Source organism: Arachis hypogaea, chromosome 9 (assembly GCF_003086295.3).
Source record: "Arachis hypogaea cultivar Tifrunner chromosome 9, arahy.Tifrunner.gnm2.J5K5, whole genome shotgun sequence".
In the NCBI taxonomy this organism is placed as follows: domain Eukaryota; kingdom Viridiplantae; phylum Streptophyta; class Magnoliopsida; order Fabales; family Fabaceae; genus Arachis; species Arachis hypogaea.
In genome coordinates, this window is record NC_092044.1 from 3,239,596 (window position 1) to 3,262,284 (window position 22,689).

At 34.2% G+C, this 22,689-nt stretch overlaps 5 protein-coding genes across 5 annotated transcripts; 4 read left to right on the plus strand and 1 right to left on the minus strand.

Moving 5' to 3' along the window:
- Positions 1-763: 763 nt before the first annotated feature.
- Positions 764-2,497, plus strand: LOC112712797 (putative FBD-associated F-box protein At5g56820). Its single transcript, XM_072202278.1, has 3 exons — positions 764-1,585; positions 1,706-1,855; positions 1,954-2,497. The coding sequence occupies exons 1-3, from the start codon at positions 797-799 to the stop codon at positions 2,248-2,250; spliced, it is 1,236 nt and encodes a 411-aa protein (XP_072058379.1). The 5' UTR covers positions 764-796; the 3' UTR covers positions 2,251-2,497.
- A 4,531-nt stretch (positions 2,498-7,028) lies between these two features.
- On the plus strand, positions 7,029-9,719 carry LOC112709938 (F-box/LRR-repeat protein At3g26922-like). Its single transcript, XM_029289299.2, has 5 exons — positions 7,029-7,162; positions 7,323-8,254; positions 8,385-8,534; positions 8,621-8,927; positions 9,366-9,719. The coding sequence occupies exons 2-4, from the start codon at positions 7,343-7,345 to the stop codon at positions 8,906-8,908; spliced, it is 1,350 nt and encodes a 449-aa protein (XP_029145132.1). The 5' UTR covers positions 7,029-7,162; positions 7,323-7,342; the 3' UTR covers positions 8,909-8,927; positions 9,366-9,719.
- Positions 9,720-9,944: 225 nt separating this feature from the next.
- On the minus strand, positions 9,945-11,977 carry LOC112709939 (cystinosin homolog). The gene is made up of 8 exons (XM_025761944.3): positions 11,604-11,977; positions 11,378-11,510; positions 11,192-11,281; positions 10,971-11,095; positions 10,755-10,797; positions 10,534-10,651; positions 10,398-10,447; positions 9,945-10,268 (listed from the first exon to the last, which is right to left on the minus strand). The coding sequence occupies exons 1-8, from the start codon at positions 11,720-11,722 to the stop codon at positions 10,134-10,136; spliced, it is 813 nt and encodes a 270-aa protein (XP_025617729.1). The 5' UTR covers positions 11,723-11,977; the 3' UTR covers positions 9,945-10,133.
- A 1,117-nt stretch (positions 11,978-13,094) lies between these two features.
- Positions 13,095-15,633, plus strand: LOC112709940 (FBD-associated F-box protein At5g56370). The gene is made up of 4 exons (XM_025761945.3): positions 13,095-13,245; positions 13,382-14,399; positions 14,514-14,663; positions 14,754-15,633. Exons 2-4 carry the CDS (start codon positions 13,461-13,463, stop codon positions 15,039-15,041), a joined length of 1,377 nt encoding a protein of 458 aa, XP_025617730.1. The 5' UTR covers positions 13,095-13,245; positions 13,382-13,460; the 3' UTR covers positions 15,042-15,633.
- A 1,282-nt stretch (positions 15,634-16,915) lies between these two features.
- LOC112712798 (uncharacterized) lies at positions 16,916-19,060 on the plus strand. The gene is made up of 4 exons (XM_025765715.3): positions 16,916-17,577; positions 17,954-18,195; positions 18,275-18,424; positions 18,497-19,060. The coding sequence occupies exons 1-3, from the start codon at positions 17,512-17,514 to the stop codon at positions 18,279-18,281; spliced, it is 315 nt and encodes a 104-aa protein (XP_025621500.2). The 5' UTR covers positions 16,916-17,511; the 3' UTR covers positions 18,282-18,424; positions 18,497-19,060.
- Positions 19,061-22,689: the final 3,629 nt, after the last annotated feature.

The following is a 22,689-nucleotide window of genomic DNA, read 5'->3' on the forward strand; positions in this document are numbered from 1 at the left end:
ATTTTGATTACACACTACCACCAATTCAGATTTTTTTTTTTTTTGTCTTAACTATTGGTAATGAATGAGACAGGTTTAAGCAATGCTTTGATACCAATCAAACCTGGTCATAATACAATAGTGATAGATTTAGTCTTGCCACCTTCAAAAATAATTTAGAACCTTCTAAGCTACAAATTAGTCATAAACCTTTTAAGCAGTTTTTGTATGATTAAAATTCTAAAGTCAATTGAATTTTCACTGATTTATAATCCAAATATAGAATTAATTCTTAAATGAATTCAATTATCATTTTATATGATTTATTCCAAAAAAATTAATTAACAAATCAGTTTATTCCAATTAAGATCAATTCAAATTTAAAAGTATTTTCAGTAGTATTGTAGTATAAAATAAAAGAAGAAAAAGTCAATCATAATAATATGTAAAAGTAATAAATCAAACTATGTTTATCCTGCACAAGTGACTATTTGATTCAATTTACTACTTGTCCAACACATTTACGATAAATTGAATCAACTTGATTTGATTTACATATAAATAATATTTAATTTTTCAAATTATTGATTGATTATTCAAATCCAAATAAATTGAGGCAAAATAAAAGAGAATAATTTAAATTTAATCAAACTAAAAAATAAATTCAAATCATATAATACCGTTTATAATAATCTTAGTCAAATTTATATAATCAAAATCAAACAAACAAACACCCTTGTTTATCCTTTAAATCCTAAACCCTACACCTGTGTCTAACCTCTCCGGAGACAAACTTGAGAAAGCAAAACCATTAACCATGGACATGGATAGGATCAGTTTGTTACCGAACTCTATCCTTTGCGACATTCTCTCGTATCTTCCAACAAAACAAGCTGTATCCACCAGCATCATCTCTCACAGGTGGCGCCATGTTTGGAAGGATCTTCAAGTCCTTGACATACAGTATATACCCTTTTTGTCTCATCGAGAAGACCGATTTGACTCATGTGTGAATGCTATTCTATCTCTGCGCAATGCAGATTACCCCATCCAAAAGTTTCGCCTCACTTCCTATAAAAATTCAGAGGATATCATCTTATCATGGCTTGATGAGGATCTCATCTTACCAGGGCTCGATGCCGTCATTGTTCCCCATCTCCACGAACTCTATCTCTGCATTGATTTAAGGAGGAAAATCAAGTTGCCTGAATCCATATTCACTTGTGTATCACTCAAGTCCCTTGTTTTGAACCGTAATATTTATTTGAATTGTTATCCAGAGTTTCCAAATGTTTATCTGCCATCTCTCAAGAACCTAGAGTTGGATTTCCTCTCTGTGAACCCCAGCAAGCTTTTATCCGGCAGCCCTGTTCTTGAAATTCTTAAGCTCACTCTACATAACACGACCCGAGAAGGTTTTCATGTTCATGAACCTACAATCCAGATGCCTCGCACATTGAAAAGTTTAACCTTTGAAGATTGCACTAGCTTGATGGAAAAGATCGACGTTCGGGAAATATACACTCCATTTCTTGAATACCTGCATATGAGAACAGAGGCCTCGGGAAATATACACTCCCATTTCTTGAAATATGAAACAACACAGGTAACATGCTTATCATAATCCCATGATTCCTCAAGCAAAATGATTGATGTAACTCGATAATCTCAACTTATAACTATAATTATGAATTATATTTAATATCTAGAGTTATCTTCTACACAGTGCTTATTTAGTGCTCCGGCCTTCGAGTTTCCAGAGTTTCTCCGTTTGCTTAAGCTAGAGGTTGATCTTCCATGTTTCAACACAAACTTCTTGCTAAACTTCCTTCATAATTGTCATGTACTTGAAGCTCTCGTAATTCATATTTGGGGGGTATGAATACATTTCAATTTGAAACTTAAAACTAGTGTCTCTATTTCTATTTGTTGTTTGCCTGCATGTGTTGACAAAGTGTTGTTTCCTGTTATCAGGGATATTATTTTCACCCGGTGAAGTATAATGGGCCAACACCACCACCAACCACGGTTCCCAATTGTGTGACATCATGTCTCAAGAGTTTTGAGTTTAGAAAATATCAAGACACTGCAGATGAGCATGAGTTTACTGCATATCTTTTACAAAAAGGACTTGTTTTGAAGACAGTGACAATTCATCTTAAATATAATTTGGACCAAGAGACAAAGTGTAATATTGTGAGGGGATTATCTGCTATACAGAAGGGCTCTACAATATGTCAGCTAACTTTCATTAATGAAAATCCTATTTAACATGGTATGAACTCTCATAATCTCTATTCTCCAATGTTCATTGATCATTGTTGACAAAATATCATGTTGGAGCCTTAAAAGTTTAAAATTATTTAAATTTCATTACATTGGGTCAATTTAGGCTAGTGTTCCCCCTAAATTCTTAAAATAGTTGTTGATGCTTCTGAATAAATTTGTTTGATGCCATGTTCCTTGAGAAATAATGAAATATACACTTGAACATTGTATCGGTGTTTGGATTTGCTAACTTTGATATTAACAAGTACTTTCATTTCTCTTTTTCATCCTTAAAAATTTGTGCATCAATTTCTGTTTTTGAAGGTAGCTGGGAAGTTAAAGTTAAGACTAAGTTATCCCCTGCATATTAATGTACTTTGTACTCCATGGACGCTATCTACGGTTCAATGTTTCTATATTTCTAAGTTGGATAACTTTTTGTGATGCGTAAAAATATCCATGGTTAATTAGGACTAAATGCCATGATTTTGCAGAAATGTGATTTTTCTGACATTGAATTGATGAATTGTATAGTACAAACAGCAATTTTGATTACGCACCACCACCAATTCAGATTAATTTGGTCTTAACTCTTAATTGTTGGTGATGAACGTGACAGGATTATGCAATGCTTCGCTACCAATCAAAGATAGTGTTAGACTCTGACTAATTCCATGTATGTTCATCCAATCAAATCTGGCCATAATACAATAACGATAGATTTAGTTATGAAGCCTTAAAAAATACTATAGAATGTTTTAAGCTGTTTGTGTATGATTAAAATTCTCAAATCAATTTAATTTTCACTGATGGAGGTGTACATCGATTGGATCATATCCGCAGATCCGCGGTAAATATCCGCATCCGATCCGAAAATTGTGGATACGATCTGATCCGCAAATTGATTGGATCGGATAGGATCCGATCTACACCCTTTGCGGATCGGATCGCGGATATCTGCTCTACATCCGCGTATCCGATCCGCGGACCCGCAGATCCGCACAATAATAATTAAAAATAAATAAATATATATGTTTAGTATTATATTTACTTGTTTGTATATTTTAGTTAGTAATTATTATTCATATATTGTATTATTTTATTTTTGTTATTTAGAAAGAGTTTGATTAAAAATATTTTAGGAATAAATAAGTTTAAAAGAAATATTTTTATTGAATTTTTTTACATAGAAATAAGATTAAAAAGAGAATGTTTAATTATGTGAATACATCCGATCCGATCCGCAAATTTGCGGATCGGATTTGACACTAAAAAGTACGGATATCATATCCGATTCGATCCGATAAAAATTGTGCAGATTAGATCGAATTTTCAGCCATATCCAATTCAATTCACGTACACCCCTATTTACTGATTTATAATCCAAATATAATATTAGTTCTTAAATTAATTCAATTATCATTTTATATGAGTTATAGTATAAGATAAGAGTTACTTGCTTATACCAAAAGAAAGGGCCTGCTTTTACTAGCAATAAGCAGATGGCGTAGGAAAAATTAAAAAAACATGAGCCAATTTAACTAAGGTCTAGTGGTTATTTTATTAATTTGCTTAAATAAGTGAAGACTGTCGAGGGTTTAAATTTCATTTTGTATATGTAATAATTATTGACTAACAACAAACCCTTAAATAAAATTTAGTACCGCAATGAATTAATCTTTAGCCTAACGAATAGATTGAGAGATACCATAAAAAACGAATAAATAGAAAAAAGCCAACTTGTTGAACCAATTTTATAAGTCGCAAGGATAGATATTAACGAGTAATATGGGATAAGTACCAGAGTTAATGAAATATATCAACATTTTAAATTTGCAAAAGCGAAAATGGACACAAGTTATTTAGACAATAATTAAAAAGAATATAACTAAGTCATAAAAATATAATTTTTTAAAACAGTAAAATATCGATTTTATCTTCAACGTTTGGGGTAAATTTTATTTGTATTTTTAATATTTAAATTATTCTATTTATATCTCTAATAGTTATAAAAATGATTTAATATGATCCTGCCGTCAATTATATTAACAAATCAGATTGTATTTTAATTATTCTTACTTAGATGTATTTATTCTCAATTGAGTCTCACTTAAATGTATTCGATTTTAATATTGTACCCACTATTTGTGTTTATGTTCAATTATGTCTCAAAAAAGTGAATTATGTAAATATTGCAGATATTATTTTCAACTTTTGATGAGTTATTTTTCGGAATGGATTATTGTTCTGTCCTAGACATTTGTATTCTAATTTCAAGAATAGATTTTGAAAACTCAAACTAAAGCTCATGATGTGTAGTTGACAGCAGACAGGATAATATTGAATCACTTCTACAAACGTTAAGAATACAAATAAAACGATTTAAACGTTAGATACACAAATATGATTTATCTCAAACGTTAAAGACAAAAACAGTACTTTACTCTTTTATAAATTACATAAAAACATTTAATATTCTATTTTATATTATAAAAATCAGACTCGCTTAAAAAGATTACATATATAAAAAACTTTATTATTACTAGAATGAGATCCGTACGATGCGTGGGGCGGTAAATTAATGATAATATATAATAAATATTAAAAAGAATAAAAATGTGTAAATTTTTATTTGAATAAGTTATTTTTAATAAAAAATAATTGAAATAGTATAAAGTAAAATTATCTGATAATATTTTTTGACTCACTGTCTCAGATAATATCTCAAGTGATGCATATTTAAAATAGTGTTGGAGAATGTTTAAAATTGAATCTTTAATTTCTTTCACAACAGTTGTAAGTAAAAAGTTTGTTTTCAATGTACCTTTACTTGATTTATATAAATCATTTGCATCTTTTATTTCAAATTTGTTATAGTATAGACTTTTTTTTTTGTAACAAATGTTTGAATTTGTTTATCATATTTTTCTTCACAATTACATGAAGAGGTGTTTTCTGCAGTGTTAGTAAATCGTAGTTAATAATTAATTAAAAAAATTATTACATTTATTTTTTTTAAGTTATTAGAAAAATAACAATGAATAACATATTGAAAGAAGTATAATTTTAACGATATTAAAATACAATTATATATAAAGTATTATAAAATAATATAAAAAGAAAAAGTAATTAAAGTATTTTTTCGTAAATTCAGTTTAAAAATACAATAAATAATTAAATATATTTGTTTTGTACCTTTTTATCTAATATAATTATTTCTAAACAAAGAAGTTTCTCTTTATTTGTGGGTGTTAATCAGTGGTGGAGCTTAGTTCAGACAAGGGGTGGCTATGGCCCCCCCAAACTTTTTATAAAAAACTTAGTAGTACTTTTTCAAAAGATAAAAAATAGTTCAATTGACTTAAATACTTTATTATGACTTAAAGTATCTAATAAGTTCAATAAACAACACTCTCTCTATCTTTAGGTTCAAATATAAAAAATTAGATATCTTTTATTTATTTAATTTAATATTATTTTATATTTTACTATTTATTTAATTTAATTTTTTATATGATAAAAAATAATAGAATATTCAATAAGTATTAATATTATTGTATTTGTATAAATTGATAAAAAAATTCAATAAATATTATAAATTTTAATATTTGTCCTTCTAACTTTTTCTTTATATATTTTACAGGATATATATTCAAATTTTTATATAAAATAATAATGAAAAATCAAAGAATTGATATATTTTTTAAGAGGAAGGCTAATATTTAAGAAAGAGAACATATAACTTTTACAATATCAATACATGTAGATAGTTCTTCTACTTTAATGAATCACGAAGAAAGTGAGATATAACCTTCAAAAGTTCAAAAAGTTATATATGATGACTTTAACTTTAACTTTTTGGAACGAGATCTTGAAAAATGGCTTTAAATTTGACAGTATCACCCAAACCAGAGAGATGAGATTAGACGAGTTTATCTTAAATAAGGTCCATATAAAAAAATATTTTGACAATTATTTTCTATTTGGCCCCCCCAAAATTTTGTTTCAAGTTCCGCCACTGGTGTTAATGTTTTTCGTACATGAACCATGCGAACTTTGATAAACCAATTGTCTATTTGTTTGGTGATATTGTCCAAAGAATGATGCTCTAAGTTTGAGATGTTGTGTAGTTCAAAAATAAATTTATTGTGTTAAATTTTGATGTTATTTGAAAAAATAGTGATAAGAGACTTATATAAGTAATTCAAATAGTATGAAATTTGAATATTTTTAACATAAACTTTATTATGATTAATAATATTATTATGACATTTGTAATATGGATGTTTATTATATTTAATGAGTTATTTATAGAAATTAATAAATTAATTATTATAGGTATAAATTTATTGTATTGTTTATAACGGTAAGATATAATAAATGTAGGGATATGAATTTAATGTCTTTATAGGTTATAAATTTGATTAGACACTATTAATTTTTAATTATATTCATTGGTAATTTTGCACCCTAATTTATACATATTGAAAATAATAATTGATTTGGTAAATTTGAGTAGTTAATTCTAAAGTTTTGCCAAGTAAACAATGTTACTAACACGGTATTAGTAAGAGGAAAAAGACATCTTTGAACCGCTAATTCAATTTCGAGATATTGGCGCTAAATTCAGTTAACGTAAATTTTTCTTTTTTTCAAAATTTTTAAAACATTTTATTTATTTATTTATTTATAAAATAGTTCAGCTAAGAAATCTAACTGTTTTTCAAATTCTGCGTTCAAAATCAAATTTAAAATATTTTCGTGTTTTTTCTTCTCTTCTTGTTCTCTCACCCGCCCCACAGACACTCTCCTATTTCAAGCCCTAACCAGTAACCACCTCCGCCTCTACCCCAGCGATCTCCACCACGGCGCCGCCTCCTGCAGCCACCGCTCACGACGCATAACAGCACCATTGGTAATCATCTTCTCCATACTATTACATGATTATTATTTCCTCTTCTATACAAGATTTTGATTTTGAAATTTTTAGTTCACATAGATTGATTCACATATTCAAAAGATGATAATGTAGACAATGATTTATCTGAGCTAATATGTCGTTCTTAATCAAACAGCTTGAGATTCAAAATTGACAATGGTAAGGCCTAAGAAACTGAAATCAGAAGCAAACACCATCAAAGAGGACCTGATCAGCAACCTACCAGACCCGGTACTTTGCCACATCCTCTCATTCCTCCCAACAAGAAGTGCTGTGGCCACCGGAATCCTCTCTCGCCGGTGGCGCCACGTTTGGAAAGATCTTCAAGTCCTTGACATATACGGGAGATCCTTTATGGCGCCTGCGCAGGAAGCCAAGTTTATTGCTTATGTTGATGCTATTCTCGCCCAGCGCAATCCACTCCCCATCAAAAGCTTCAGATTGTGTTGTGGGTTAACTGATGATGAATCCCTTGAAATGTGGGTTGATGCCTGCGTTGGACCCCATCTCCGCACCCTGTATCTCGATGTCACTCTCTCATGTTTGGAGTTATTTTTGCCTAGCGATGTATTCACATGCAAATCACTAGTGTCCCTTGTTTTGAAATGTGAGTGTATTTTGGATAATTTACCTTATAAAGTTTGTCTCCCATCCCTTAAGAACATGGAGTTGGATTTAACAGATGTAGATTGTGATCATATTTTATCTGGCTGCCCTGTTCTTAGAACACTTAATGTCAGATTAAGTAATCCCTTCCAAAAAAAATGGGTTGAGTTGCATAGAATTCGCATGCCTCGCACCCTAAGGCGTTTAATCTTTCAGGAGTCGAGGCCTAGCCATAATGATATTGGGCATCTTGAGATAAATACCCCATATCTTGAATACTTGCACCTCAAGATACAAACCCCTTGCTTACGGTTTGTGGTTGGAAAATTTCCCAAGATAATGGAAGCGCATCTTGATATTTTTCAGTGTGTTGAATTTGAGCATGATGTTGATTGGGTGGCTAAGCTTCTTAAGGCACTATGCAAGACAAAATTTTTGGCATTGAAATATTGCACAACACAGGTAATATGCTTATCCTAAATCCATGATTCATTGAGCAAAATTTTTGATGTAATTTGATATTCTAATTTCTGATGAATTTGTAACTGGTGATGATGTGTTTATATTTAATATCTTGTTATCTTGTACACAGTGCTTATTTCAAGCTGCAGCTTTAGAGCTTCCAAAATTTCACAGTTTGCTCCATCTAGAGCTTGATGTTCTATCTTTCAACTTAAACTTTGTGATGAATATGCTTCATAATTGTCAAATGCTTCAAGTTTTTGCACTTCATAACCGAAAGGTACTAATACTTTCAAGTTTAACACTGCCTGTGTGGCTGTTTGTTGTTTGCTTGCATCTTTAAGAAGTTTTGTTTCTTGTTGTTAGCGTTATTATTCACATCCATTGGAATATGCTGGACCGGCGCCCCCAACCGGAGTTCCTAATTGTGTGACATCACATCTCAAGACTTTTAAGTTTAGAGGATATGAAGACTCTGCAGATGAACGTGCATTGACTGCATGTCTTCTAGAAAGAGGACTTGTATTGGAGACAGCAGCAATTCAACCTACGTCTGATTTTGAACTACTGACAAAGTATTGGATTCTCAAGGGATTATCTGCCTTACCTAGGGGCTCTAATATATGCCAGATTAAATTTGACTCACTTGACTGACTAAACTGATTTTGCATAGGTATGAACACTCACTGTCTATATTTGCTAATGCCGATTGTACTGAAGCTGTTGGCTAAAACTTTTCATTGCTGTGCCTAGAATACGGTGTAAATTGTTGAATATTGAATCAATTTTAGGCCAGCATTTCACTTGGATTCCGTTGATGTTTATGAATACTTGTTAAAAATACCATGTAGTTGTATTTGGTAACTTCGAGTATTTGAAAGTTTAATACCAAAAATGTTCACCAATTTAATATTTACAATGTGCATAAGCTCTTGAAACAATTTATTATGATGTTGATGACTTGATGGGAACTCTACTCTTTGGCAATAGCAAATCTTTCATTTTGCCTTTCACTGTTTTGTTCATCAAACACATAGGCTGCAATTTGACACACTCTTGTTTGATTAAATCTGCATATTATTATTCTTATTTTTTTTTTCTATGATTGCAGGTTTTGAAGATAGCCGTGAAGGTATGTTATCATCCACTGCAATATATTTACCGATTTGATATCTGCTACAGTTAATCCTTCTATTTACTTTAGAAGTTAGATAGATTTCAATGATGTGTAAAAGATATTCAAAGTCAACTATGTTTAAATTAGTTTTTTTCAATCATGACTGGATTTTATGTAATTTTTATTGGACGAATTATTTATCACAGTATAGCAGCCTAGTTTCCGCATTAGCCAACTCTGGCTCTTTGGTGTGCAGTGTGCACTATTAACGGTTGTGAATACTGAATAGGACAAGATTTATCCACTGCTTTGATATCCAATACTTTGCATCACTGCTTTGAAATTGTAGAATAAACTCAAGGTCCAATATGCATTTGAGATGAGGTTACAGTGGGTTTCATCTTCCTAAAATAGTAAAGGAGAATATTCTTTAGCAACATACAACATTATGTTACCAACGTCCATTTTGAACAAGTACTTATAAATTTTGAGGTGGCAGTCATCAGTAGTCAAATCATCAACTGATGAGTTGAAGACATGGTTACTAAAGAGTTGGTACAAGGACAGCTACACTGTTTATAATTTGCTATTTTTTGTGATTAGATCATAAAAAATCTGTAGAGAATTTGGTATGCAGATAACGATAAATTGGCTAGCCATAGTTAAGGAGTTTAAAGGCTTTAAGCTTGTTATCTTGGAAAATGATCAACTACAAATTTAGATTGAGCTCATTCCAAGAGAAGATATTCATCAAGTTACATTTCAAACATTCTCCGACGATTGGCGATCAGAAGGCTTAACATTATCATGTTCAATATTTGTCTCTGATCTGCGTCTTTTTGAAGGATATAGCAGGTAATGTTGGCATATGAAGAGGATGTCAAAGAATACCGACACCTGCAACAGTTTATTCCATCAATTAGCACGAAGAATTGATAAATTTTGAGTTATTGATATAGCTCTTTTATGCACTGAGTTCATATTTCTTCCTTTAAAGAGAAACCAAATCAAGAGAATTATTCATACCAGGGATAATAGTAGTTTCCCTATGTTTCCATAAAAGTTGACCCAAGAGCCTGAAAATCAAAGGCAGAATTTGGAAACTGTTTGTTGAAACTACAAACCTAAACAAGTGAATCACTTGGTAAAGAAAATTACATACCTTGATCAACAGATTGCATAACCATTTGTAAATAGTTTGCTATGCCTCCAGACAAGTCTAGTAGAATGTTACCAATGCTCCAACCCTCTGTACTTTTTCTTCTAAAGTTCATCACTGCCTGTATTGATCAGTATAAATATCTCTTCTTTAGGTTATGTATTTGCATTTGCACAACTTAAATTTATGTCTCTGAAATTAATATCACTGGAATAGATTCTAACCTGAGGAATATATTTTATAATAGTCATGCATACTTGGATTCCACTGCAGGAAAATCAATTTCAACAAAAATTAGAAACAATTTTTAAAAGACAAATTTCTTTTAAAACCAATGAAAAATTATTGATCCTTCACATGCAAATAGTTTAAAAATCAACAATGGCAAGTTAAGTAATGCAATTATGACCAAATAAAAATAATGAAAATAGGTAACATACCTGAAAATAGAGAGTAGCCAAAGCCAATGATGATTGTGCAAAGATACAAAGAAACACACTGCTGCAATTGACCAAGCAACAAGAAGGATTCCAAGGGCGATTTTAGAGATTCTTTGTCCTCCGCGCTACATGAAAATGTCGAACACTTTTAGCATAATTATGAACTCAAAAAAAAAAAAAAGAAATCAATAAAGAAAAGAGTATAGAGGTATAACACTAACTTCATAGATTGCAATCTGAAACAAGGAAATTGCAGTCAGCAGAACAGCATGAGCTGAAAAAGCAACATCATTTGCCGCCACTGGTATCATCTAAAATAAATTAAGCCACAAATTCACAAACATTAATAAGATTCCATATATAATTAGAGGAGTTAACAGTAAACATGTATGGATACAGAAACAAACCTCTTTTTGACCATATTTGTCTTTGTACTGTTTCTGAATAGCAGAACTAAAGTACAGAGAAGCATTGTATATAAGATAGGCTGTGTGCTTGGTCAGATTCAGCACTACAAAATCAAAGTTCAACCCCACCACACTAAATCACAAGACAAAAGTTAAAAGGGTCATCAAATATGTTGATACTTAGGAACTCTTTATTTCAAGTTATGCATATATATATATAATATACCTCTTCCTTCTGAAATTCAGAATGACTTGTGGATAGAAGCTGATTGACCAACAAGCAAAAGCAAACCAGCCAAGAACTTCATAGGAAACGTGGAGAGGAACTGAATTCCAAGAAGCCATAGTTAGAATTTTAGTGTCTCTTTGTGAAATGGAAGACCCCACCAACTCCAAAGATGCTTTAACGCAATAATGGTATTTGTATTTTGTAGTGTTCCTTTATAGTTTATACCCCGTGAGGCCGTGACCACTAGATAAAAAGATGGATCTTAAGTCTTCCCTTTTATATGGGATGGATATGAATGTATTGAACCAAAATTGTGACTTAAAGGAGCATTCAGGCATTCACAACAGTATTACCATAAATAGAATGTAGCTGTTCTTTGATTGAGTTGTAGCTTGTACGTATTTCGGTATTTTTTGACCACTTGGTCTGAATTGCGTCAAGATGCATTCCGAGGAGAAAAGAGTGAATACGCTATCCGATCCGTCACAATTATTTTAAAAGGACAACGAAGTCTCAAAAAAAAAAAATTAAAAACACTCATTTGATCTTTTTTTAGACGGATTAGTCTCTATGCAAAAAAATAAATAAATAAATAACATTGACTTTTTTTGGTACAAGGACTAATGAATTCCATAAAAATTCATTTAAAGTCTTAAGCACAAAATAATTTGTTTCCTAAAACTTATAATATATATTCAGTGATAATTAACCAAATTAACATTTATTCAATTGATAATTATGTTAGTAGGAGAGTTCGTTAATTTGATTTACTTTTAGCTTTATCTTTAAGTCCTTCTTATAAGTAAAAAATGTGTGTATTTTTTATTAATTAAATAAATTTTAGTTTTTGTATATATTATATTTTTTATCAATAGTTTAAATTTGAAAGAATAATCTGTTAATTAAGCTAACTATTTTTTTGAAATATTATAAACAAAATAAAACTCAAACTCTAATAACTTATTTGTTATTCTTAATATTTCTGAAAAGCATTAGTATTTAAAAGATATATTAATATATGTTTATATTCTATATAATGAAAATATAAAAAATATTAATACATAATTTTTTTAAAAAATAATTTTTATTATTATAATCTAAAAACATTATTTTTTAATATTTCTATGACTTAAATACAAAATATTTTATTTAAATTATATATTAATTTATATTTTAATTAATTCTATTTTGATATGAATTAGTGTACTAACTACTAAACAAAAGAGAAGAGAGATCGTTTGACTCTTTTACTGTAGATTAAAAAATGGTTTTCAGTTTTCACCTAACCTAACTGTGTAAACTGTTACCAAAATAAAAATAAAATAAAAAAAATAAAAAATAAAAAATACTATTTATATATTAAAATCTGTTATTAAAATTAATCATCAATATATTTATATAAATATATATATATAATTTAATTTATTTTAATATATATTTATATTTTAATATATATTTTATAGTAACGAATAATTTTGGTATACGCTTACCATAACCCTTAAAAAAAAGTAACTGCGTTAGTGGTTTCACATTCACCGCTTTCACGATTCTCACAATTCACAGAAACACTGCTTCCTCCTTCAATCCCTAACTATCTCCTCTCAACTCCGGCACCGTCACCGCTCACCAGGAACCTTCGGTATTCATCTTCTTCATTGCACTTCATGCTTCTTTTTATATTTCAATCTTATTTACCTTTCCAATTTTCAGTTCACATAGTTGACAATAACGTAGGAAATTATTTGGCTGAGTCATGTTACTCTTATTCTCTGCAGCAAAACGAATTCCTAAACCAGAACCAATTCTACTTGATTCAATTCCAGAACTAACTTTCTTGAGAGACAAATTTTGACAATGCCGAAACAGAATCAAAGGAATTTAAGTGGAAAGGTAGCTATTAAAAGAACTCGAAAAATTGATAGGATTAGTAGCTTACCGGATTCTTTGCTTTGCCACATCCTCTCATTCCTTCCAACAATAGAAGCCAAGGCCACCGGCGTCCTTTCCCGCCGGTGGCGCCACCTCTGGAAGGAAGTCCCAGTCTTGTACTTTGAGGATGATCCCTTTAACCTCCCTGGATTATCAGATGATGAAGTTGAAGAGTACTTTGTTGATTTTGTTGATAATGTTGTTGCTCAGCACAAGGTCCCCCACGTTGAAAAGTTCAAACTCGAATGTAGTGTCTGTGGAGAAGATACTCTCACAAGGTGGATTTCCTCAGCTGTTGGACCACACCTCAAGGAGTTAGATCTCTGTCTTTGTATCTACCGTGATGATTACCCCGAGACTTGCGACTTGCCTCCAAGCGTTTTCACTTGCGCCTCACTCGAGTCCCTCGCTTTGAAGTACCGGATTTATCTGTATTCTCTTCCGGATGTTTGTCTGCCATCCCTCAAGAACCTAGAATTGGATACCATCTATGTGAATCCTGAGAAGGTTTTATCTGGTTGTCCTGTTCTTGAAAATCTTAAGCTAATTTTAGGGGCCTTTCCCTTAAATCCTGGTATTAATTATCCTGCAATCCACATGCCTCATTCCTTGAAGAGGTTAACCTTTGCAGATAAAAGTCGTGAAGACTCTCTTAAGCTTCTTGAAGTAGATACCCCATCTCTTGAATACCTAGATATCAAACTCCAGGGGCATTATTTAAATGTTTTGTTTAGCCATTTTACCAACATGGTGAAAGCACAGCTTGATATTTACCCACAAGATAAGCATCTTGATTGGATACCTGAGCTTCTCAAAGCACTTCGCAGCACAGAACGTCTAGTGTTGAAACTTGATACAACAACGGTAATATACTTCTGTTATCCTCATGATCTCTTGAACAAAACTTTACATTGTTAATTTCTGAAATGTTCATATTTGTAGTTTTGTTTGTAACATCTTGTTGTTTTGTGCATGTAGTGCTTACTTCGTGCTCCAGCTCTAAATTATCCGGAATTTTGCCGTTTACATAATTTAGTGATTGATATTCCATGTTCGAACTCGGCATTTCTAATAAACTTAATTCAGCATTGTCCTATACTTCGAGTTCTCATAATTTACAATCAGAAGGTGTGCGCACTCTTCAAGTTCAGCCTTATGTCTATATCTAATTTTTATTTGCTTGCATTTTTTGAAAGTATTGTCGTTTCTTGTTGTCAGGGTGGATATTTTTGCTCAGAGAAACATAGTGAACCTAGCAGTTGGACACCGCCAGCCAACGATCCTATTTGTGTTACATCGAATCTCATGATTCTTGGATTTTCAGGTTATCGAGACTCTGCAGATGAACATGCATTTATTGCCTATATTTTACAAAAAGGACTTGTTTTGGCAATAATGAAAGTTCTTATTAATGTTGAGCTTCGCCCGAAGAAAACATATACAATTCGCAAGAAATTATCTACTCTACCGAGGGGCTCTAAGACAGTCCATCTTATAATTAAGTGACTAATCAGCACTTATGTGGTACATACCTTTCACCATCTCTATCTCGATGGTTTTTTTATGTCAAAACTATACAAAGTTGTATGGTACTAAGTGTTTTCGTCCTGGTTCCATAAAATGGAAAAATCTGAGTCCATGCTCAATTTTATTTTTATGTCAGTTTTACACCTGAATTCCTCAAATGTTTGTAGAACCTTTTGATTACTTTTCCAAAACACTAAGTTGTGTGGTATGATGCCGTGGGCTTGCAGAAATAGGCACTTTAACTTAGTAACGATGGTTAGGATTGATAGTTTGGAAATACACATTTCCGTCTTTTGATTCTACCTTAGGAATTAGGATGTTTATAATATTTCAAAGAATCAGCATTTTGATAGAGCATGGATAGCCTGTTGTATAAATCTGTTGTTGAAGCAGGTTGATGGCAACTATGCACCATCTTTGGCAATACCAAATCTTTGACTTATTCATCTGTTATGTCACAGAGAGGTTATAGGATTTGTTTAATACTTAGTTGCTGGGGCTGCATTAGAACGGCATATTCCGTTATAGAAGTTATGATATCTGCCGAGTAATATTGTATTCCTTCGATGCATGATGCTTTTTCTACCTTTTCTTGTTTTTTTCCATTTACTCTTAAGGTTGTGTACTTCTAAAAGATGTATATTTCATGTCATGATTTGATAATTGAGTTTCCTGACTACAACTGATTTTATGTAACTCTTGAAGGAAGAATTACGTTACATAATATAGCAGCCTAGGTTAGGCAGTTGCCATATCTGTTTCTTTATTCTTCACTGGTGGAGATAAATATGATCTGATTTGAGGAACATTTCACCTTTTATATTTGCAGTCCCTTTTTGCTTCACTTGAAATGTTTGATGACTCTAGTCCTTATCACTCCTTAGTAATTGAAGACTATAGTCTTTAGTGATTGTTTTGCAATGCCATGTTTTCTAGTCCAAAAGAATGATGTTAATGCGTATAATTTCTCTGGAGAGATATAACAGCGAATATGGTATAATTGAGATTTTGATAATATGGAAGCTTTTTGCTGTGCCTGCGTATCAATTATTCTCATTGAGATAATGGCTAATTGCCTAATTCTACTAATGCTGTCTAAACTTGTATAGTTGTAATATGATATTATCTTGTATAATCCCTTGAGCTTGCAAAAGTAGATACTTCAACTTAGAGGGAAACAAACTTGCCATAAAGTTGTCCTTAGTAAGTTGCAACTAATTCAAGGCAGGTTGATGGCAAGTAACAACTCCGCAGATATCACAATTCACAATTGTACTCTTATCAATAACAGAGGGACTGTTGTTTAAGGAAACATTGAACAATCCATTGTACAATTTTCTGTGATAGATAGAGTTGCCAATGAGTTTGTTTCACGTCCCAAGCAAACTTTGGCAACCATTGAAACAGACTCATCAACACCCAAGAATTGAACTTTAATAAGATCGATCTCGGTCTCCAAGATTAAGCTCATACACATCGAAATACTTTGTCTTATAAGCACAAATAAATGGTTGTGTATCTTAACAAAATGTCTTCTACTACCAACTCCGTTATCATTCACAAAATTGTCAATATGTCATACCACGATTAGAATTTTCTCCAGATACCAGCAAGTATAAAATCTTTTAGGACTTCGCTGACAAATATTCCAAATGTCAGTACAGCACATGTTGTGTCAAAGATTTTATTATATTATTTAGAAATTAAAATCAACTGTTATGTGTTTTTATAATATACATATATATGTATATTTTAAATTTATTTTTAATAAATATTTTATATTTAATATGTAATTATTGATTGTTGTGATTAATTTTAGTGTATATTTAATAGGGTTGGATTTTGCTATTGTTAATGAACACAATGTCACAATTGAGGGGGACACGTGTTAGATCCACGGTTTGCCTCTGAAACCTGTATTCTGTGCAAGTTTTGGAAGCAGCAACTGAAATATTGAGCATGTTTCTATTTATTCCATTTTTCCTTTCAAAACTAAGTGTTTGACACGCTTGAATCCCACAATCACTAGCCACTTCCTCTGTTGTCTCCCTCAGCCTCAAAATGGGGAAACGGCGGAAGCAAAGGAAAGCAGCAGTTGATAGGGACGTCATCAGCAGGCTGCCGGATGAAATCCTGTGCAACATCCTCTCATTCCTTCCAACCAGAACGTCCGTGGCCACCAGCGTCCTCTCTCACAGGTGGCGCTACCTCTGGAAGAAAGTCCATGTCTTGGACCTCAACGATGATTTCCTTTACACCCCTGAACGTTCACATGAGGAAGCACAAGAGCGCTTTCTTATTTTTCTCAATAAGTTTGAGCTGCTTCGGCGCCTCATCCGTAAGTTCCACCTCTCTTGCCGGGTGGGTGACTATGGGTATGATGACCTTTTTCATTGGATTGATTACGTCATCGGAAGGGTTAGTGAACTCCATTTCTCTATGAGGACCGATGGGGAGAGTCATGACTTGCATGAAGCTTTCTATAGCACTTCGCTCGTGTCGCTCGTTTTGGACGGTAATATTATTATTTTTCTGGAAGATTTTGATCCCATTCACAGTGAAAGTATTTTCCCATCCCTCAAGAACCTAGAGCTGCATGTCAACTATGTGGACCTCAATGTGTTACTATCTGGTTGCCCAGCTCTTGAAACTCTTAGGGTCACATTAATTAATTTCGATCCTGAAGCAATCCACATGCCTCGTCCCCTGAAGAGTTTTAACCTTTGAGGTCACTGTTATTATTATTATTATTATTATTATTATTATTATTATTATTATTATTATTATTATTATTATTATTATTATTATTATTATTATTATTATTATTGTGATGTAATATGCCCTTATCACATGACTTAGTCTCTGATTTTTAATTTACTAGCATTTTGCAGGAACAATATTCACATTCCGAAGATGTGACATTTGAGCTTCTTGAGGTAAACACTCCCTCTCTTGAATACCTACGTCTCAGCTTTCGGGGTTGTTACAAACAGATTTTGGTTTGTGATTATCCCAAAATCAACAAAGCACGTCTAGATATTTTTCCTAAGCCTAGGCATGTTGCTTGGGTTCTTAAGCTCCTCGGGCACTTTGCAAAACAAAGTTCTTGTGGCTGCAAGATTCAACAATCGAGGTGATTTGCTTAACAAAACGATGAATTTATGGTTTTAGTCATGTGTTGAAATTAATATCCAATGATCTTTTACACGCAGTGCTTGATTCGTGCACCAGTTCTAGACCTTCCCGACTTTTGCAATTTGATTCAGCTGCAACTTGATTTTTATAGTTTCAAGAGTAGGCTTCTAATAGACTTGCTTCACAATTGTCCTAAGCTTCAAGCTCTAAAAATTTATATATCCGAGGTATGATTGATTCCATCACTTCAACTTTTTGTCTATTTGCATCCTTTGACTTGACTTGTTCCTTGGTTTCAGTTCATTGATGCTGATGATGTTGATTCATGCGGGTCTTACCTAAACTCCCATAAATGCAATGGTTGGACACAGCCACTCAGCTGTATTGTATCACATTTGAACACTGTTGAATATCGAGGATATCTAAACACTCCAGAGGAGCATGAATTTACTACATATATTTTACAAAGAGGACTTGTTTTAAAGACTATGAGAATTCATGCTAAACATAACCTACGCTTAGAATGTGGAATTTACAAGGCATTATCTGAAATCCAAAGGGTCTCTAGCATGTGCCGACTTGAAGTACACTAACTGATCAGCATTCACTGTAGTAAGGACTTTGTTGTTGTATGCTCTCGGCTCTCTGCTGAACTATATGCTTCTTTTGCATCAATGGTTACATGAATTATCAGTAATTTGTTTTTTCCAATACCTGTCACAAATTCTAAATAGTTTGCTGTGAATGTATGATCTAAGGGAATTGGCAAACAGACAGTTCCATTCTTGGTGGTTGGAATTGATAATGTTGAAGTATGTATGTATTTTCTTTGCTATTACAATGTGCATAAACTATTGATTTTACTTTTTGGAGAACTAGATTGATAGCAACTCTACACTTAAGACTACTAGCCGTTGCTACACTGTAAAAAATAAATCATAAAACTGTACTGTGCATATGATGTTGTACTTAGCTTTTACAGTTAGATAACTTTGTGCTGTAAAAATAATTATATAAATTGTTGACCAAGACAATAATGCCATGATCTGAAAAAAAAATATTGATGGGTTGAATCTCGGTAGTTATTTGAGGGTAGAATATTTCAGCATAATATAGCAGACTGAATTTGGCATAGCTTTGATTTTTTAGTTGTTGGAGGCAAATGTGATGTGATTTGAGGATCTTCTGATGCTGGTCTGCAAATATTTAGTATCCATAAGATTATTAAAGTAGAAAAAAGTTATAAAAGCATGCTTGTATAAATCCCTTGTAAAGATGCAAAGCTACCGAAGTTCGTATTGGAATGTTCCAAATTCTACTTGAGCATCCAAATCTGGGTTCGAAAGGGAAGGTTTCAATCACTGAAAAAGGCATAACATTGATTTACACTCAATAAATCATTATATTGATAGACAGGTAATTGATGCAACTTAAACATTGATTTACACTCAATTGAATCCACGGACAGACGATAGATAACCTGATCAACTGAAACATCTTAGTAGTCAATGTTACACTAAAAAAATTAGAAGGTAAATCCTTCGATAGATAACCTGATCAACTGAAACATCTTAGTAGTTAATGTTACACTAAAAAAATTAGAAGGTGTTCATACCCTGGCCCAACAATAAAGGCCCAGGTCCAAATAAAAGGCCTAATCTGAAGGATTAGAGCCTAGCTAAGTGCCGACCTTCACATAAGAAGTCGGTATCAACCACGACTTGGTCTGAAGAAGTCGGATGTGAGATTAGCTGGCAGATAAACACTCATTCAAATGAGTAACCGCCCCTGAAATCTCTCTAACCGCTTCATAAAGCCATATCTTAACCTCCCCAAGATAATGGAAACGGTTAATATCCTAAAGATACGGCACTACACCAACGGTGGTTATTGGCTCACCACTATAAGTACACTGACACCCCTCAGGTATCTCTAAGTCCAATACTCTCTAGACCTGCTCACACTCTTGCTAACTTAGGCATCGGAGTGTCTTTGCAGGTACCACCCCCCATTCACTCGTGAGCACAAGTCGGACGGAGCCTCCCGAGTTGCAGATCCATCCGGAGCCCTCCTCCTTCATACACTTGGGCCACCAAACGCCATCCATCTCATTAATCTCCGGTTACCCACCGTAACATTGGCGCCGTTGCCGGGGACCCGAGAGATCATCCATCTATGGCGGATAGATCCCACGAAGAAGGCCATGTGGAAACAGATTCTGAACAAGAGAATCTAGACATGGGCAATGACAATGAAGACCTGGCCCAACACCAGGAAGATAACAACCAACACAGAGAGGGTACCTCCGGAGTGAAGAATCCGAAGGTAAATTCCTCAGATGGGCGTGAATCAGAAAAAGGCGGACCATCCCACGTAGCCGAATTAATGGGATTAGTCCATAGCCGCCTGGAACAATTGGAGCAAGAGCGGGAGAAACAGAAGGAAACTGAAAGGTACCTCAAAGAGGAGATGGAGCGGCGAAAAGAGTTAGAAAGAAAACTCTTACAGTTAGAATCCTCCCTCAAGAATCACAACTCCCGCGACGAACAAGAAGACCAACTCTCGGGTGGAGAAGATCCTTTCAGCGAGGACATAATGAGGGCAAAAGTTCCGAGGAACTTCAAAAGCCCTGATATGGACCTCTATGATGGAACTACGGATCCAAAGCACCATCTAAGCAACTTCAAAAGTCGGATGTATCTAGCTGATGCCTCCGACGCTACGAGATGCAAGGCTTTCCCGACCACTTTATCGAAAGCAGCGATGAAGTGGTTCGATAGCCTTCCTCCGAGATCAATCACCAGCTTTGAAGACCTCTCAAGGAAGTTTTTGATGAGGTTCTCGATTCAGAAAGACAAGGTAAAACATGCACCGAGCCTCCTGGGAATAAAACAGGAGGTCGGAGAGTCTTTACGAGCCTATATGGAAAGGTTCAATAAGGCATGTTTGGAGATCCAAGACCTGCCCACAGAGGCAGTCATAATGGGGCTAGTCAATGGGCTCAGAGAAGGTCCCTTCTCACAGTCCATATCTAAAAGGCACCTCGTTTCTCTAAGTGATGTACAAGAAAGGGCTGAAAAGTACATCAACATGGAAGAGAATGCAAAATTAAGAGACCTGAGTTGGCGACCTGGACCCCCTCCCTCATCTAAGGAGAGGGAAAGGGAAGTCAAGAAGAAGGAAGAACTCGGTCTCGAGAGGCCCAGGAAATATCACTCTTATACTCCTCTAAAAACTTCTATAGTGGATGTATATAGAGAGATTTGCCACACTGAAAGGCTGCCACCTCCTAGACCTATTAAAAATAAAAAAGGGAGAAGCCGCAGCGATTATTGCGAGTACCATAAAATATATGGTCACTCCACCAACGACTGTTACGACCTCAAAAATGTGATAGAAAAGCTGGCTAGAGAAGGTCGGCTTGACAGATATCTCATGGAAAGGTCGGACACCCATGGAAAGAGAAAGCGAGATGATATGGATAGAAGAGATCCACCGCCGCAGACTCCAGAGAGACATATCCATATGATCTCAGGAGGATTTGCGGGAGGGGGGCTCACTAAATCCTCTCGCAAAAGACATCTCAAAAGAGTCTATCAAGTCGGGGAAGAGTCACCCGACCTCCCCACCATCTCGTTCACGAAAGAAGATGGGCAAGGGATAATCCCCGGGCACGATGATCCCGTGGTGATAACTATGATCCTAGCCAATGCCCATCTCCACAGAACCCTAGTAGACCAAGGAAGCTCGGCGGACATCCTTTTCAAGCCCGCCTTCGACAAGCTAGGGTTAGATGAAAAAGAGTTGAGAGCTTACCCCGACACCCTATATGGATTAGGGGATACGCCAATAAAACCACTAGGATTCTTACCCCTTCACACCACTTTTGGAAAAGGGGAAAAATACAGGACTCTGAGCATAGACTTCATAGTCATCGATGAAGGGTCAGCCTACAATGCCTTAATCGACAGGACTACCCTTAATCGCCTTGGAGCAGTGGTATCCACTCCCCACCTTTGCATGAAATTCCCGACTCCAGGAGGAATAGCAACGGTGAGGGGAGATCAAAAATTGGCAAGAAAGTGCTACAACGAAAGCCTAAATCTGAGAGGAAAGGGCAAAGAAGTCCACACCATAGAGCTAGGCGGCACAAGGACCAGAGAAGAGCTGCGACCCCAACCGGGAGGAAAAACCGAGGAGATACAAGTCGGTGAGGAGGAAGGAAAAAACACTTACATAGGAGCCAACCTAGGGGAAACCCTAAAACAAAGGTTGGGAGAACTCCTAAGAGCTAATTCTGACCTCTTCGCATGGAAGGCTTCCGACATGCCCGGGATTGATCCCGAGCTCATGTCCCACAGGCTCTCGGTTTACCCAGGGTCCCGACCTGTACAACAAAGAAGACGCAAGCTCGGCCCGGAACGAGCCCTAGTAGTAGAAGAGCAAGTACAGGCGCTCCTGGAAGCCGGCTTTATTAGAGAGGTCAAGTACC